A 14,997-nucleotide genomic window follows, 5' to 3' on the forward strand; every position below is an offset into this window, starting at 1 on the left:
CAAACTCCTGGTGGGGCTTCAGCAGACTCTCATTTCACATAATATTTGGTTTTCATTCCCTGAAGTATTTTGGGGGACAGAAACAACAGCAAAGATACAAACAACTTACAAACAGAAAAGTACAAAATTTATAATAGTATAGTCCAGTGAATTTTCACCAAGTGAAATATCATGTAACCAACATCCACATCAAGTTATATAATGCTACCACTTTCCCAAAAGCACCATCATGCCCTGATGTCCCTCACCGTCAGCCCCTTCCCATAAGTATAACCGCTGTCCGTTTAACACTATCAATTTTAACCTAATATAATAAAGTGTTTGAAACTTTATGTAAATGGAATCATATAGGATTTCTGTTTTGTCTGGCTTCTTTCTCTCAATATTGTATTTGTGAGATTCATCTTTATCATTGTGTGTAGCAACATTTCTGTGAATATTGTATGAGTGAAACTGCCATGTCATATGGTATGTGTTTATTCAGCTTTAATAGGTACTGCTAACCAGCTTTCCAAAGTAGTTAGACTAAGTTACACTTGAAGCAGTGGTATCTGAGAACTCCAGTTGGTTTATCCTCACCAGCTCTTTGATACTGTGCATCTCTTAATTTTAGAGTTTCTGGTGGTTATGTAATGGTATCACATTGTGATTTGAATTTGCATTTCTCTGGTAATTAATGAAGGACTAGCACTTTTTCAGTTGTTTAATGGCCATTTGGATATTCTGTTTTATGAAGTGGCTGTTCAGGTCTTTTGCCCATTTTTCTAAGAGGTTATCTGCCTTTTTATTATTGATTTGAAGAAATTATTTGTATGTTCTGAATATAAATCCTTTGTTGGATATATATATATATTATAAGAATCTTCTGCTTTTTGTCTTGCTTTTTCGTTTTGCTGTTTTTATCTTTTGATGAGAAGGTCTTAATTTTAATGTAGTCCAGTTTATCCCTTTTTTCCTTTATGGTTAATATTTTTCTGAGTCTTGTTTAAGAAATCTTTTCCTGTCTCAAGCAAGATCATGAAGAGATTATCCTATGCTTCTTCCAAAAGCTTTATTGTTTGGTCTTTTTCATTTTGTTGTTTATATCAACTAGAGTTGATTTTTGTATATGGTATGAGATAGCAGTCAAGATTTATTTTTTTATATCTGAATATTCAGTTGATCCAGCATCATTTATTGAAAAGACCACTCTTTCCCCGCTGCACTGTAGGGCCACCTTTATCATGAAATCAAATAACTGGAAGAGACAAAGAAGGACACTACATAATGATCAAGGGTTCGATCCAAGAAGAAGATATAGCAATTGTAAATATTTATGCACCCAACATAGGAGCACCTCAATACATAAGGCAAATACTAACAGCCATAAAAGGGGAAATCGACAGTAACACATTCATAGTAGGGGACTTTAACACCCCACTTTCACCAATGGACAGATCATCCAAAATGAAAATAAGGAAACACAAGCTTTAAATGATACATTAAACAAGATGGACTTCATTGATATTTATAGGACATTCCATCCAAAAACAACAGAATACACATTTTTCTCAAGTGCTCATGGAACATTCTCCAGGATAGATCATATCTTGGGTCACAAGTCAAGCCTTGGTAAATTTAAGAAAACTGAAATTGTTTCAAGTATCTTTTCTGACCACAGCACTATGAGATTAGATATCAATTACAGGAAAAGATCTGTAAAAAATACAAACACATGGAGGCTAAACAATACACTACTTAATAACGAAGTGATCACTGAAGGAATCAAAGAGGAAATCAAATACCTAGAAACAAATGACGATGGAGGCACGGCAATGCAAAACCTATGGGGTGAAACACAAGCAGTTCTAAGAGGGAAGTTTATAGCAATACAATCCTACCTTAAGAAACAGGAAACATCTCGAATAAACAACCTAACCTTCCACCTAAAGCAACTAGAGAAAGAAGAACAAAAAAACCCCAAAGTTAGCAGAAGGAAAGAAATCATAAAAATCATATCAGAAATAAATGAAAAAGAAATGAAGGAAACGATAGCAAAGATCAATAAAACTAAAAGCTGGTTCTTTGAGAAGATAAACAAAATTGATAAACCATTAGCCAGACTCATCAAGAAAAAAAGGGAGAAGACTCAAATCAATAGAATTAGAAATGAGAAAGGAGAAGTAACAACTGACACTGCAGAAATACAAAAGATCATGAGAGATTACTACAAGCAACTCTATGCCAATAAAATGGACAACCTGGAAGAAAGGGACAAATTCTTAGAAATGCACAACCTGCCAAGACTGAATCAGGAAGAAATAGAAAATATGAACAGACCAGTCACAAGCACTGAAGTTGAAACTGTGATTAAAAATCTTCCAACAAGCAAAAGCCCAGGACCAGATGGCTTCACAGGCGAATTCTATCAAACATTTAGAGAAGAGCTATCACCTATCCTTCTCAAACTCTTCCAAAATATAGCAGAGGGAGGAACACTCCCAAACTCATTCTACGAGGCCACCATCAATCCTGATACCAAAACCAGACAAGGATGTCACAAAGAAAGAAAACTACAGGCCAATATCACTGATGAACATAGATGCAAAAATCCTCAACAAAATACTAGCAAACAGAATCCAACAGCACATTAAACATATCATACACCATGATCAAGTGGGGTTTATTCCAGGAATGCAAGGATTCTTCAATATGCGCAAAACAATCAATATAATAAAACATATTAACAAATTGAAGGAGCGAAACCATATGATCATCTCAATAGAGGCAGAGAAAGCTTTCGACAAAATTCAACACCCATTTATGGTAAAAACCCTGCAGAAAGTAGGCATAGAGGGAACTTTCCTCAACATGATAAAGGCCATATATGACAAACCCACAGCCAATATCATCCTCAATGGTGAAAAACTGAAAGTATTTCCACTAAGATCAGGAACAAGACAAGGTTGCCCACTCTCACCACTTATTCAACATAGTTTTGGAAGTTTTAGACACAGCAATCAGAGAAGAAAAGGAAATAAAAGGAATCCAAATTGGAAAAGAAGAAGTAAAGCTGTCACTGTTTGCAGATGACATGATACTATACATAGAGAATCCTAAAGATGCTACCAGAAAACTACTAGAGTTAATCAATGAATTTGGTAAAGTAGCAGGATACAAAATTAATGCACAGAAATCTCTGGCATTCCTATACACTAATGATGAAAAATCTGAAAGTGAAATCAAGAAAACACTCCCATTTACCATTGCAACAAAAAGAATAAAATATCTAGGAATAAACCTATCTAAGGAGACAAAAGACCTATATGCAGAAAATTATAAGACACTGATGAAAGAAATTAAAGATGATACAAGTAGATGGAGAGATATACCATGTTCTTGGATTGGAAGAATCAACATTGTGAAAATGACTCTACTATCCAAAGCAATCTACAGATTCAATGCAATCCCTATCAAACTACCAGTGGTATTTTTCACAGAACTAGAACAAAAAATTTCACAATTTGTATGGAAACACAAAAGACCCCGAATAGCCAAAGCAATCTTGAGAATGAAAAATGGAGCTGGAGGAATCAGGCTCCCTGACTTCAGACTATACTATAAAGCTACGGTAATCAAGACAGTATGGTACTGGCACAAAAACAGAAATATAAATCAATGGAACAGGATAGAAAGCCCAGAGATAAACCCACGCACATATGGTCACCTTATCTTTGATAAAGGAGGCAGGAATGTACAGTGGAGAAAGGACAGCCTCTTCAATAAGTGGTGCTGGGAAAACTGGACAGGTACATGTAAAAGTATGAGATTAGAACACTCCCTAACACCATACACAAAAATAGGCTCAAAATGGATTAAAGACCTAAATGTAAGGCCAGAAACTATCAAACTCTTAGAGGAAAACATAGGCAGAACACTCTATGACACAAATCACAGCAAGGTCCTTTTTGACCCACCTCCTAGAGAAATGGAAATAAAAACAAAAATAAACAAATGGGTCCTAATGAAACGTCAAAGCTTTTGCACAGCAAAGGAAACCATAAACAAGACCAAAAGACCACCCTCAGAATGGGAGAAAATATTTGCAAATGAAGCAACTGACAAAGGATTAATTTCCAAAATTTATAAGCAGCTCATGCAGCTCAATAAGAAAAAAACAAACAACCCAATCCAAAAATGGGCAGAAGACCTAAATAGACATTTCTCCAAAGAAGATATACAGACTGCCAACAAACACATGAAAGAATGCTCAACTTCATTAATCATTAGAGAAATGCAAATCAAAACTACAATGAGATATCATGTCACACCAGTCGGAATGGCCATCATCAAAAAATCTAGAAACAATAAATGCTGGATAGGGTGTGGAGAAAAGGCAACCCTCTTGCACTGTTGGTGGGAATGTAAATGGATACAGCCACTGTGGAGAACAGTATGGAGGTTCCTTAAAAAACTACAAATAGAACTATCATACGACCCAGCAATCCCACTACTAGGCATATACCCTGAGAAAACCATAATTCAAAAAGAGTCATGTACCAAAATGTTCATTGCAGCTCTATTTACAATAGCCCGGAGATGGAAACAACCTAAGTGTCCATCATCTGTTGAATGGATAAAGAAGATGTGGCACATATATACAATGGAATATTACTCAGCCATAAAAAGAAACGAAATTGAGCTATTTGTAATGAGGTGGATAGACCTAGCGTCTGTCATACAGAGTGAAGTAAGTCAGAAAGAGAAAGACAAATACTGTTTGCTAACACATATGTATGGAATTTAAGAAGAAAAAAATGTCATGAAGAACCTAGGGGTAAGACAGGAATAAAGACACAGACCTGCTAGAGAATGGACTTGAGGATATGGGGAGGGGGAAGGGTAAGCTGACAAAGCGAGAGAGAGGCATGGACATAAAAAAAAAAAAACAACTTTCTGTTGGGAAAGTAGTCTTTAAAATGGTATAAAAATAATTACATCTAAAGTATAATTAGTATAGCACAGGGCACTCTGCTCAGTTTTATGTGGCAGCCTGGACGGGAGGGAGTCTGGGGGAGAATGGATACATGTATATGTATGGCTGAGTCACTTTGCTGTGCACCTGAAACTTTCACAACATTGTTAATTGGCTATACTCCAATATGAAATAAAAAGTTAAAAAAAATCAAATAACTATATGTGTGCATCTGTTTCTGGACTTTATAATCTCTTCAATTAGTTTGTTTTTCCGTCCTTGCATCACAACCCATAATGTCTTGATTACTACAGCCTTACAGTAAATCTTAATATCTAGTAGTATATGTCCTATAGGACTTTTAAATTTATTTTTAGTTCATGAGTATTTATCAGAAATTATCAGATCCAGTTATATTTCTAAGGGCAATAAACATGGTTAATCCTAAATTGAAAATTTGTAGTCATTGTCTTTAATCTTAATAATAATCTTTAGAGCTTCTGTGTACTATAGCCAAAATTTTATATGGGTAATTATAGCAAAATATTATCTTTATTATATGAATAAAAATTTAGGTTATTTCAGATAACTAAATTTGATAGCTACATTTCAGAAGCCTGGTTTTAAATATGATAATATTGGTTTAAATTTCTTTTTTTCTTTTGGTTTTCTGTATAGTTTAATTTTTCCACAAGATTGAAAATTTTGACTCGTACATGATTATTAGTATCTAATGCTATATTGCCTTAATAAAGGCCTCATTCTTTCTGTTAAGTTATATATGGGTCTCTTTTTCCTACTTTATTCCTATGGGTTTAAGATAGAACAAATTTGAGTCTTTAATCTGTTTTAAGAACTTACTTTAAGTAAAATTCCTCCACATATTTTAGCAATGTCTTTACTGACATACAGAAGTGAGAGGAATTAAAATTCTGCTTGCCTAGAAAATAGAGTTATGACTGTGTATCTCTAAAAAAGATCAGATAAAGTCCCAACATGAAAAATAATAGAAACTGAAAATAATGAAATGAAACTTCATCTGCAAAATTAATTACCTGTATGCGTAAATTCTCAATCCATCTCTTTTTTTCTCCCTTCTAAGTAATATCTACAGTGGAAATTAACTACTGAGTAGCAGAAAGAACTCTTTATCCTAAATAATTTCTCTTTTTTTCCTTTTAAAAAAGACTGCTTTCCTTATCCTTGAAGATAATTTCACTATTCTTTATTATAGATATAATAATTTCATCATTTGAGAAAAACTCCTTATTTTTAAAATCTCAAAAATATTGGGAAAACTATTTTCTTTCCAAGCATTCCCTACTTTTTTTGTATTTTTATTTTTTTTGGTATGATCACAGGTACATGAATTTGGATTAATCATAAATTTTAATTCGTATCAGTCTCATCATTGGTCCATTCTAGCCTTCCTAGGTTTTCTGTAGAAAAGTGAAAACTAACTATGACTTAGAACAATGAGTTAATTTCAGTATTTTTCTATACTTGCTTTGTCATTGACTATTGACATTTTCAAAGCCCTCTTTCTAATATGGATATTGGTCAACTGGTTTCAGTGTTGGCCTTTATGAAACATATATTCTATAGACAGTAACCAAATGTATGGTTATAGATGGTACCAAGAAAACTCAAGACTTTAGGGCTACATATTTACTTAGTTTCTGAGTAGCATTATCCATGTTTTTTTAACTTCCTGTCTGGTATATATGTAAGACAAACAAAATAGGAACATGCTTCTGAACATGTGTGATACATTTTTTTAAAAACAGTATATACCCTTTTCATATGCTCTCATGGTACCTTGTAATCTCCCTTCAGATTATTTACCCAGCTTGCCATTGGGTATTATCTTTGTGATGTGTATATGTGCTTTATTTCTCTCTCTGGTGCTAGATATCAGACTCCCTGAGGCAGGAACTGTCTCACTCATTATTTTATCTATAGTTATTCATGAATATTCGTTAATTGTAGGAAAAAATGCCCTTTCTGATCCAGAGTTTACCTTTATTGTTCCATCATCATTTTTCTCCCTAGTGGTTCAATATACTTTGGACCTTTGGACAGTTGCTTTTCTTCCTTTTCTTATCCTTTTACAAGATTTTATGCAGCACACCATTTAGACAGGGTTTAAAGAACACGTAGCATGCTGTTTTTCGTTTTGTTTGTTTTAAATAGATGAATAATCTCATACCATGGATTTGATGTACCACAATGCAACCATTTTAGCATTCATGCCACCTACAAAGGATCTCAAAGTCACCAGAGAGCAATATGATATTGCTGAGAATTAAAACAAACATGGGTGGGATGAATGATGAGCTAGTAAAGAAGGAGGATGATGGATAAACGTTTCTGCCTATGGATGGAAGGAGTTTTTTGCGATATGTGCTTCAAGGTCAGAGGCTTTAAGAAGACATATTTTCTGGCTAATGTGCTTGTGCAGAAAAGCAGAGGATATCTGCATATTTAACAAGGTCCCCAGAATTTGAGCTCTTTGAGATCAGAGGCCTATATCGTGAGTCTTCTCCATATTTCACAGAGTGGATATTGCTGAAGAAAAAAAGGTTAAATATATTCTTTGTCTGCATTGTGTTACCTAAGTGATTGTAAAATAAGGTGTTTTTTTTTTAATTGGAAAATAATAAAGAACAGTACTGAAAGAGAAAAAAAAAGCTCTAGGAAGCTATTCTTTATTTCAGATGTGTTTTTAAACTTCTGTCCTTTGGTTTTTTATATTCGTCTTTGCCCTAAACTATCTTTATAGTTTGTATTCTAAGGTAGGTTAATGTGATTCAACAACCATTTATTCAATACCTGTTGTGCTAGGCACTAAGAATAGAACAGTGGTCAGTCTTTATGGAACTTAGAGCACCGTATTAGAAGATAAACAATAAAGTGTTCAGTCACAGTCCTTTGGCTGCCATATCAGGAGAGGTAGAGGGGCTGTTCAGGTACATAGGCAGAGCTCCAAATCCCAAACTTGGTGGGTCAGGAAGAGGTTCTTAAAGAAAACAATTTTGAGCAACCTAAATGTCCATCAACAGAGGAATGGATAAAGAAGAATGTGATACCTGTATACAATGGAATATTACTCAGCTATAAAAAGGAACAAAATTGGGTCATTTGTAGAGACGTGGATGGACCTAGAGACTGTCATACAGAGTGAAGTAAGTCAGAAAGAGAAAAACAAATATCGCATATTAACGCATATATGTGGAATCTAGAAAAAATGGTATAGATCATCTTATTTGCAAAACAGAAGTAGAGACACAGACATAGAGAACAAATGTATGGACACCAAGGGGGGACGGGGGAGGGTGGGATGAATTGGGAGTTTGGGATTGACATATATACACTATTGATACTATGTATAAAATAGATAACTAATGAGAACCTGCCTTATAGCTCAGGGAACTCTACTCAGTGCTCTGCGGTGACCTAAATGGGAAGGAAATCCAAAAGGAGGTGTATGTATATATATATGTATGTGTGTGTATATATATATATATATACACACACATATATGTATATATATATACATATATGTGTATATATATATATAGGTGATTCACTTTGCTGTACAGTAGAAACTAACAACATTGTAAAGCAACTATACTCCAATAAAAATTAATTATAAAAAAAAGAAAATTTTGTATGCAAGTTGTCTATTTAAACTCATTTGTATTTTTGTGTTTTATATATTTAGAGACTTTTTATAATTGCAGAGTTAAATATTTTAATGTCCTATAAATTATTTATATCCTAAATGCCTCTGTGATTTTCACACTCTTACAAACCATGCCATTGAAAGATTTTTTTTAATTGACAGTTAACATACAACATTGTATTAGTTTTAGGTGTGCAACATAATGGTTATATATAATCATTTCATTATGTATACAACATATATGTGTATATAGTGAAATGATTACCACAGTAAGTTTTTAGTTAATATCCATGACCATATACAGTGACAAATTTTTTTCTTGTGATGAGAACTTTTAAGATTTACTGTTAGCATCTTTCAAATACACAATACAGTATTTTTAACATTTATTTTATTGAAGTAGTTGATTTACAATGTTATGTTAATTTCTGCTGTACAGCAAAGTGATTCAGTTATACATATATACATTCTTTTTCATATTCTTTTCCATTATGGTTTATTACAGGATATTGAATATAGTTCCCTGTGCTATACAGTAGGACTTTGTTGTTTATCCATTCTACTTATAGTAGTTTGCATCTGCTAATCCCAAACTCCCAGTCCATCCGTCCCATACCGGCCCTCCCCTTTGGCAACCACAAGTCTGTTCTCTATGTCCGTGAGTCTGTTTCTGTTTCTAGATAAGTTTATTTATGTCATATTTTAGATTCCACATGTAAGTGATATCATATGGTATTTGTCTTTCTGTTTCTGACTTCACTTAGTATGAATCTTTAGATCCATCTATGTTGCTGCAAATGGCATTATTTTATTATTTTTTGTGTTTGAGTAGTATTCCACTGTGTATTTATACCACATCTTCTTTATGCATTCATCTGTTGATGAACATTTAGGTTGCTTCTGTGTCTTGGTTATTGTGAATAGTGTTGCTATAAACATAGGGGTGTATGAATCTTTTCATATTATAGTTTCAAATATATGCCCAGGAGTAGGATTGCTGGATCTTATGGCAACTCTATTTTTAGCCCCCCCCCCCATCTATATATACATTTATTTCCCTTTCCTGAAAAAAACTTAGTTCAAACTAGTAGCATATGCTCCCTTTCAAATTTGAGTTACGTGCGTTTCCTTTGTTGTTTGGCTTGGTTTGGGGAAGAGAGAGAGTTAACCAAAGCATCTCAAAGTGCCGGGCAACCACCAGCCACACTCTCCACACGTCCAAGCCACGGGACTTCACAGAGCGCTCAGTAGTCAGTCATTGGAGGGAAGCTACTCAGGGTCAGCATTCTAAGGACATTCTAGCCTCGTGGTGACTTCACAGTACAGCTGAATTGTCAACCTGATCGTACGGACAGGGGACTGCAGTGTCCCCACCTGCGTGCACTGTGGGACGGGGTGTGCCAGCTTGTGTGGGAACACTCCCAGAGGAAGGAGCCTGCTGGGTCCTCAGGGGTGGAGGCAGCACCAGCAGCCTCCCCTAAAGGTCCAGGCGGTGACTGCTGTAGGTTTCGTAGGCCATGGCATCTGTGACTTATCTTCTCCCTGCCGCCGGCGTAGCCAGAGAAGCAGCCACAGGCGTTGCGCGGTGCATGGTGGGGCTGTGTGCTGTTAAAACTTGATTCATGACAGCTGGTGGCTGAGCAGGCCCAGGCTTCGGGTGTGTGAGCCTCTGTCCACTTGGTGCTTCAGAGGGACGCCACGGCCTGCCCTGAGTTCTTAGCCACTGGGGCGTGGACATAGAGCAGCTTAGACAGGAGGCGATGCCGCTGGAGCTCCGCGTGCCTCTTCCTGACTGTAATTTTCATCGGCCTCAAACCTTAAGACTGAGGATATTCGAGGTGGAAAAATACTCCACTATGGGGAGCTTCCCTGGTGGCACAGTGGTTGAGAATCTGCCTGCTAATGCAGGGGACACGGGTTTGAGCCCTGGTCTGGGAGGATCCTACATGCCGCGGAGCAACTAGGCCCGTGAGCCACAACTACTGAGCCTCGCGTCTGGAACTTGTGCTCCGCAACGAGAGGCCACGGTAGTGAGAGGCCTGCGCACCGTGATGAAGAGTGGCCCCCGCTTGCCACAACTAGAGAAAGCCCTCGCACAGAAACGAAGACCCAACACAGCAAAAATTAATTAATTAATAAACTCCTACCCAACATCTTCTTAAAAAAAAAATACTCCAGTATAAATATAGATCTCTTCCTATAATATTTTAAACTTACGTAATTTGAACTTCAATTTTGGTGAACTGACCACCGTCTAGTTGCTTATCCTAGAGCATTAAGTAGAAATAAATAAGTGCTGTGGTGCGATCAGTGTTCTCAAACGCTTGCTCTGCTGTCCCGGCACTCGGCGCAGTCAGCATGGTTCGCCCTGACCACGGGTCCCTGCTTCCTGGTGGGCTTGCTGTGCAGTTTCCTTTGTTCACAGAGAGACATGTAGTTCCTAGTTAACCGCAGTTAGTAGAAGCGAATGGGTATTGCATAGAACATGTAGCAAAGATGCACACTTGCCTGTGTGTCCACAGTGTCCAGAGCCTGAGGGAGGCATGTGTGTCTGTGCAGAGCTTGGAGCCCGAGCGATGTGCTGTGTTGGGGCTACACACAGATGCCGTGATAGAGCCGACGGGGAGGGGGCCACCGCTTCCTCCTGCCCTGAGCGGGAGATGTGCTTCCAGAGGTACACTTTGGGAAAGAAGCCTCAGGCGGGTTGGGGACACCTGAGACCCACCTGGACACCTCGGCCTCAGCAGTTTGGGAGCCCGCAAGTGTGGGGCTGAGGCAGGGATGGCCACGGGGGCAGCTGTGTGCAGTTGACTTTCCTTAACCCAAGGAGGAGGTGCTGCTGTAACCATCGGGAAGATGGTTTCCTGCAGCAGGTGGTGTCGACCCTGCAGGCCGGCCCCGGGGTGGGGGCAGCGTGAGGAAGCGTCCCAGGATGCCACTGGCGTGGTTTCTTCTGGTCAGACCACCTCCTGTGTGCTCCCGGGCAGGCCAGCCCCTGACCAGCTGGGAGGGCTGGACTCCAGGGTCCTGCTGTGGGACGGCTGGGGGGGGGGGGGGCGCCGGGCTGTCAGGCAGGCAGAGACCCGCAGCGAATGGGTAGAGCATGGGTCTGGGGAGGAGTCCTGTCCCGAGTCCACGAAGAGGAACCGACTGACCCTGGAACACGGGCTTTCCCATCTGTGATGAACTTAGTGCTCAGAAACACTCTGCACGTTCAGAGTTCTCTGCAGACGTGATTTCCCAGGTGACTCTTGCCTCTGGAGGGAGGAGAGGAGCCTAGGGTGGGGGTCGGTGTCCTGCCTGCTTTCCCCCAGCCCTCGGGCCTCAGTTTCCTGGTGGTGGATTGGGGGCCTGGCCGGGCAGGTTCGGATCCCCAAGTTTTAGAAACTTTCTCGACGGCAGCGATTCACATCCTCGCAGTGACCCCGGACCTGTGCTCCATCACTTCTTGGGTGACAGTGTGGTGAGGTGCCAGGACCTCAGGACGAAGCTGCCTGCAGAGGCCACTGCCATCCCAGGGGGAGCCCCGTGCGAGTGGCCGTTTCGGCTGGGAGCGCTGGCCTGAGCCCCTCTGTGTGGGTGGGCGGGGTCTCCCAGGTCCAGCTGTGACCAACGTACCTGCCATGGCAGTGCTGTGGCACTCACGGCCACCTGTGCCGTGGGCCAGGCCATGTGTCCATGGAGGGGTGCCCCTAACTGGCCTGCTGCCCTGGACACAGGACAGATAGCGGCAGGGCAGTTGGATTCCTGGGAAGCATTCCCCAGGGGCTGCCATGGGCTTCCCCCAGGACCAAAACCAGGACCACAGGGCCCAGAGCATTACCCGCCAGGCTGTGGCCATGTCCATGCAAAGGGACACATTGCCAAGGGCCCACTGTGACAGCAGGAGGCCCCACCTCTGGCCTCTCAGAGAAACCAAACCCTGCAGATGCTGCCGGCCTCTGGCCCTCCCCTGGCCTGGCCCTGCCCTGCGGTTTCTGCACTCCAGGGCAGGGAGGACGGAGAAGGCTGCTCACGGAGGTTCCAGAGAGGCCAGAGGAACCACAGCGGCCGGAGGAGCAAGGAGAGAGCCGGCAGGCCACTCGCAGCCTCTAGTCCAGGGCCCGGCCCCTGGGGGTCTTCCCCGCTCAGGGCCGGGAGACAGGGGCCATTGGGAGGGAGTCACAGAGACGGAATATTCTGAGTCTTCCCTGAGCCATTCTGAGAATAAACATGCATCACTGTTTCCTGTTTCTTCTCAGAGAAGCGAAATGAATTGCCCTTAGTTTCCATTTTGAAATCTTGTGACATCACACTTCAAGTCACTTTGAGCGACAGAGGAGGCTTCTTCCTTTGCACTGCAGCCCTCAGCTCGGCGCCCGCCATCAGCGCAGACCTGGTCGTCGGTTTGTGTGCCTGAGCGCGTGTGGGTGCATGCGTGTGCGTGCGTGGGTGCGTGCGTAGCTACGTGTGTGCGTGTGCGTGTGTTGTGGGTGCTTAGCGAGTGTGTGCGTAGGTGCATGCGTGGGTGAATGTGCGTGCATGTGTGCGTGGGTGTGCAAGCATGCACGGTGTGCCCTGCCTCCCATACCTGCGTGGTGCTCTCTGGGCACTGCGGCGCCCTGTCCAGGGCTCCGTCTGCTTTATCGGTGCTGCTGGTTGGTGCCTTGGCGCTTGCGGGTCAGCACCCTCAGACAGCGTCTGCCCACCAGCTCCTTTAAAACACCCCCTTTGCTGCAAACCAGTGGCCGTTGTGGTCTGGCCCTGGGAGACACTTTGGAAAGGGTCATCTGCCCACTTCCTGGCAGGGACGAGGCAGTCGTGTTAGGAAAGGTGAGTCGGGGCCAAAGCTAGGGTCGAGGGGAGTGCGGGTCCGCCGGGGAGGGAGGCCTGGTGCCTCCGCGGCTGTCCAGCCCTGGGTCAGAGTTCTGCCTGCAAGCACAGGAATATAACGAAGTGTGAGGCGGCGGGGGGGACCGGGCGACAGGAGAAGGCCCCACCGGCTTCTTGTTCCCCTGCACCTTCTGGTCGTAGGTGCCCGCGTGCTTGTAGCCCGGCACATAGCCTGACTCGTCCACCAGGTCCACGTGGCCCGCCCTGCCCTTGCGCCTTCTGGACGGGTCGAAGCACTCCTTGTGGAGCCCGTGAACTTGGTGGTGTCCGTGAGCCGCGACACGGTGAGCGAGGAGATGGCTTTCGTCACCCCCGAAATGATGGGGGCCTTGCCCTCAGTGAGCCTGTGCACCTCTTGGGTGGCCTCCTCACGGCTCTTGTCTTTGAATCTCTTCTTGGCCAGCTCCTCCAGAGCTTCCTTGAACTGCTCAAATGTGATGGTCCTGCAGGACTTGCCCTTGATCTTGCTGAAGATGATGTCCATGTCGGTGACGGTCATGTTCCTGCCATCGATCACCTGGCAGTCCCTGCACAGCTTGGACCAGTTCTTGCCATGCATCTCCTTACAGGTGGCTCTGGTGTACCAGTGCACCGTAAACCTCCTCCAGGGCGCTGGGCTCCGGGCCGTGGTGGCTCCCCCTTCGCTGGCGTCCTCCAACTCTAGTGACAGCCTCTTGGCTGCCTTGTCCTTCGTGGGGTCCCCTGGGGACTTGGGGGGCGTCTTGTTGGCAGGCTTGGGGGGCTTGGGCTTGCTGTCAGCCATGCTCAGAGATGCGGCAGCTGCAGCAGGTGCCTCTGCGACTCGCAGGCGAACGACCCAGTCTATTTTTAGTTTTTTGAGGCACCTTCATACTGTTTTCTGTAGTGGCTGCACCAATTTACATTCCTACCAACAAGTAGGAGGGTTCTCTTTTTTCCACACCCTCTCCAGCATTTGTTATTTGTAAATTTTTTCCTGATGGCCCTTCTGACTGGTGTGAGGTGGTACCTCACTGTAGTTTTGATTTGCATTTCTCTAATGATTAGTGATGTTGAGCAGATTTTCATGTGCCTGTTGGTCATCTGTATGTCTTTGGAGAAATGTCTATTTAGATCTTTTGCCCGTTTTTCAATTGGGTTTGTTTTAATTGTTGAGTTTTGTGAACTGTTGGTATATTTTGGAAATTAAGCCCTTGTCAGTCATATCATTTGCAGATATTTTCTCCCAGTCTGTAGGTTGTCTTTTCATTTTGTTTATGGTTTACTTTGCTGTACAAAAGCTTGTAACTTTGATTAGGTCCCATTTGTTTATTTTTGCTTTTATTTCTATTGCCTTAGGAGACTGACCTAAGAAAACATTGATATGATCTATGTCAGAGAATGCTTTGCCTCTCTTCTCTTCTAGGAGTTTTATGGTGTCATGTCTTATGTCTAAGTCTTTAAGGCATTTGAAGTTTATTTTTTGTGTGTGGTGTGAGGGTGTGTTCTAACCTCATTATTTTACATG

At 41.8% G+C, this 14,997-nt stretch overlaps 1 protein-coding gene and 1 pseudogene across 3 annotated transcripts in view; one reads left to right on the forward strand and one right to left on the reverse strand.

The window, feature by feature from the left end:
- Positions 1-14,997, forward strand: part of LYRM7 (LYR motif containing 7) — a 47,221-nt gene that overhangs the window by 16,401 nt on the left and 15,823 nt on the right. The window contains exon 5 of one of the 3 annotated variants that reach the window (XM_067731658.1): positions 1,211-1,552. The exons of the other annotated variants lie outside the window; for them this stretch is intronic. Within the exon in view, the coding sequence (XP_067587759.1) occupies positions 1,211-1,227 (17 nt within the window). The 3' untranslated portion in view covers positions 1,228-1,552. Of the gene's footprint in view, positions 1-1,210; positions 1,553-14,997 lie in introns of those variants that run through there. 3 annotated transcript variants of the gene reach the window in all.
- On the reverse strand, positions 13,469-14,446 carry LOC137220569 (tubulin polymerization-promoting protein pseudogene; annotated as a pseudogene).

The sequence above is a fragment of the Pseudorca crassidens genome, chromosome 3 (genome assembly GCF_039906515.1).
Source record: "Pseudorca crassidens isolate mPseCra1 chromosome 3, mPseCra1.hap1, whole genome shotgun sequence".
Lineage (NCBI taxonomy): Eukaryota > Metazoa > Chordata > Mammalia > Artiodactyla > Delphinidae > Pseudorca > Pseudorca crassidens.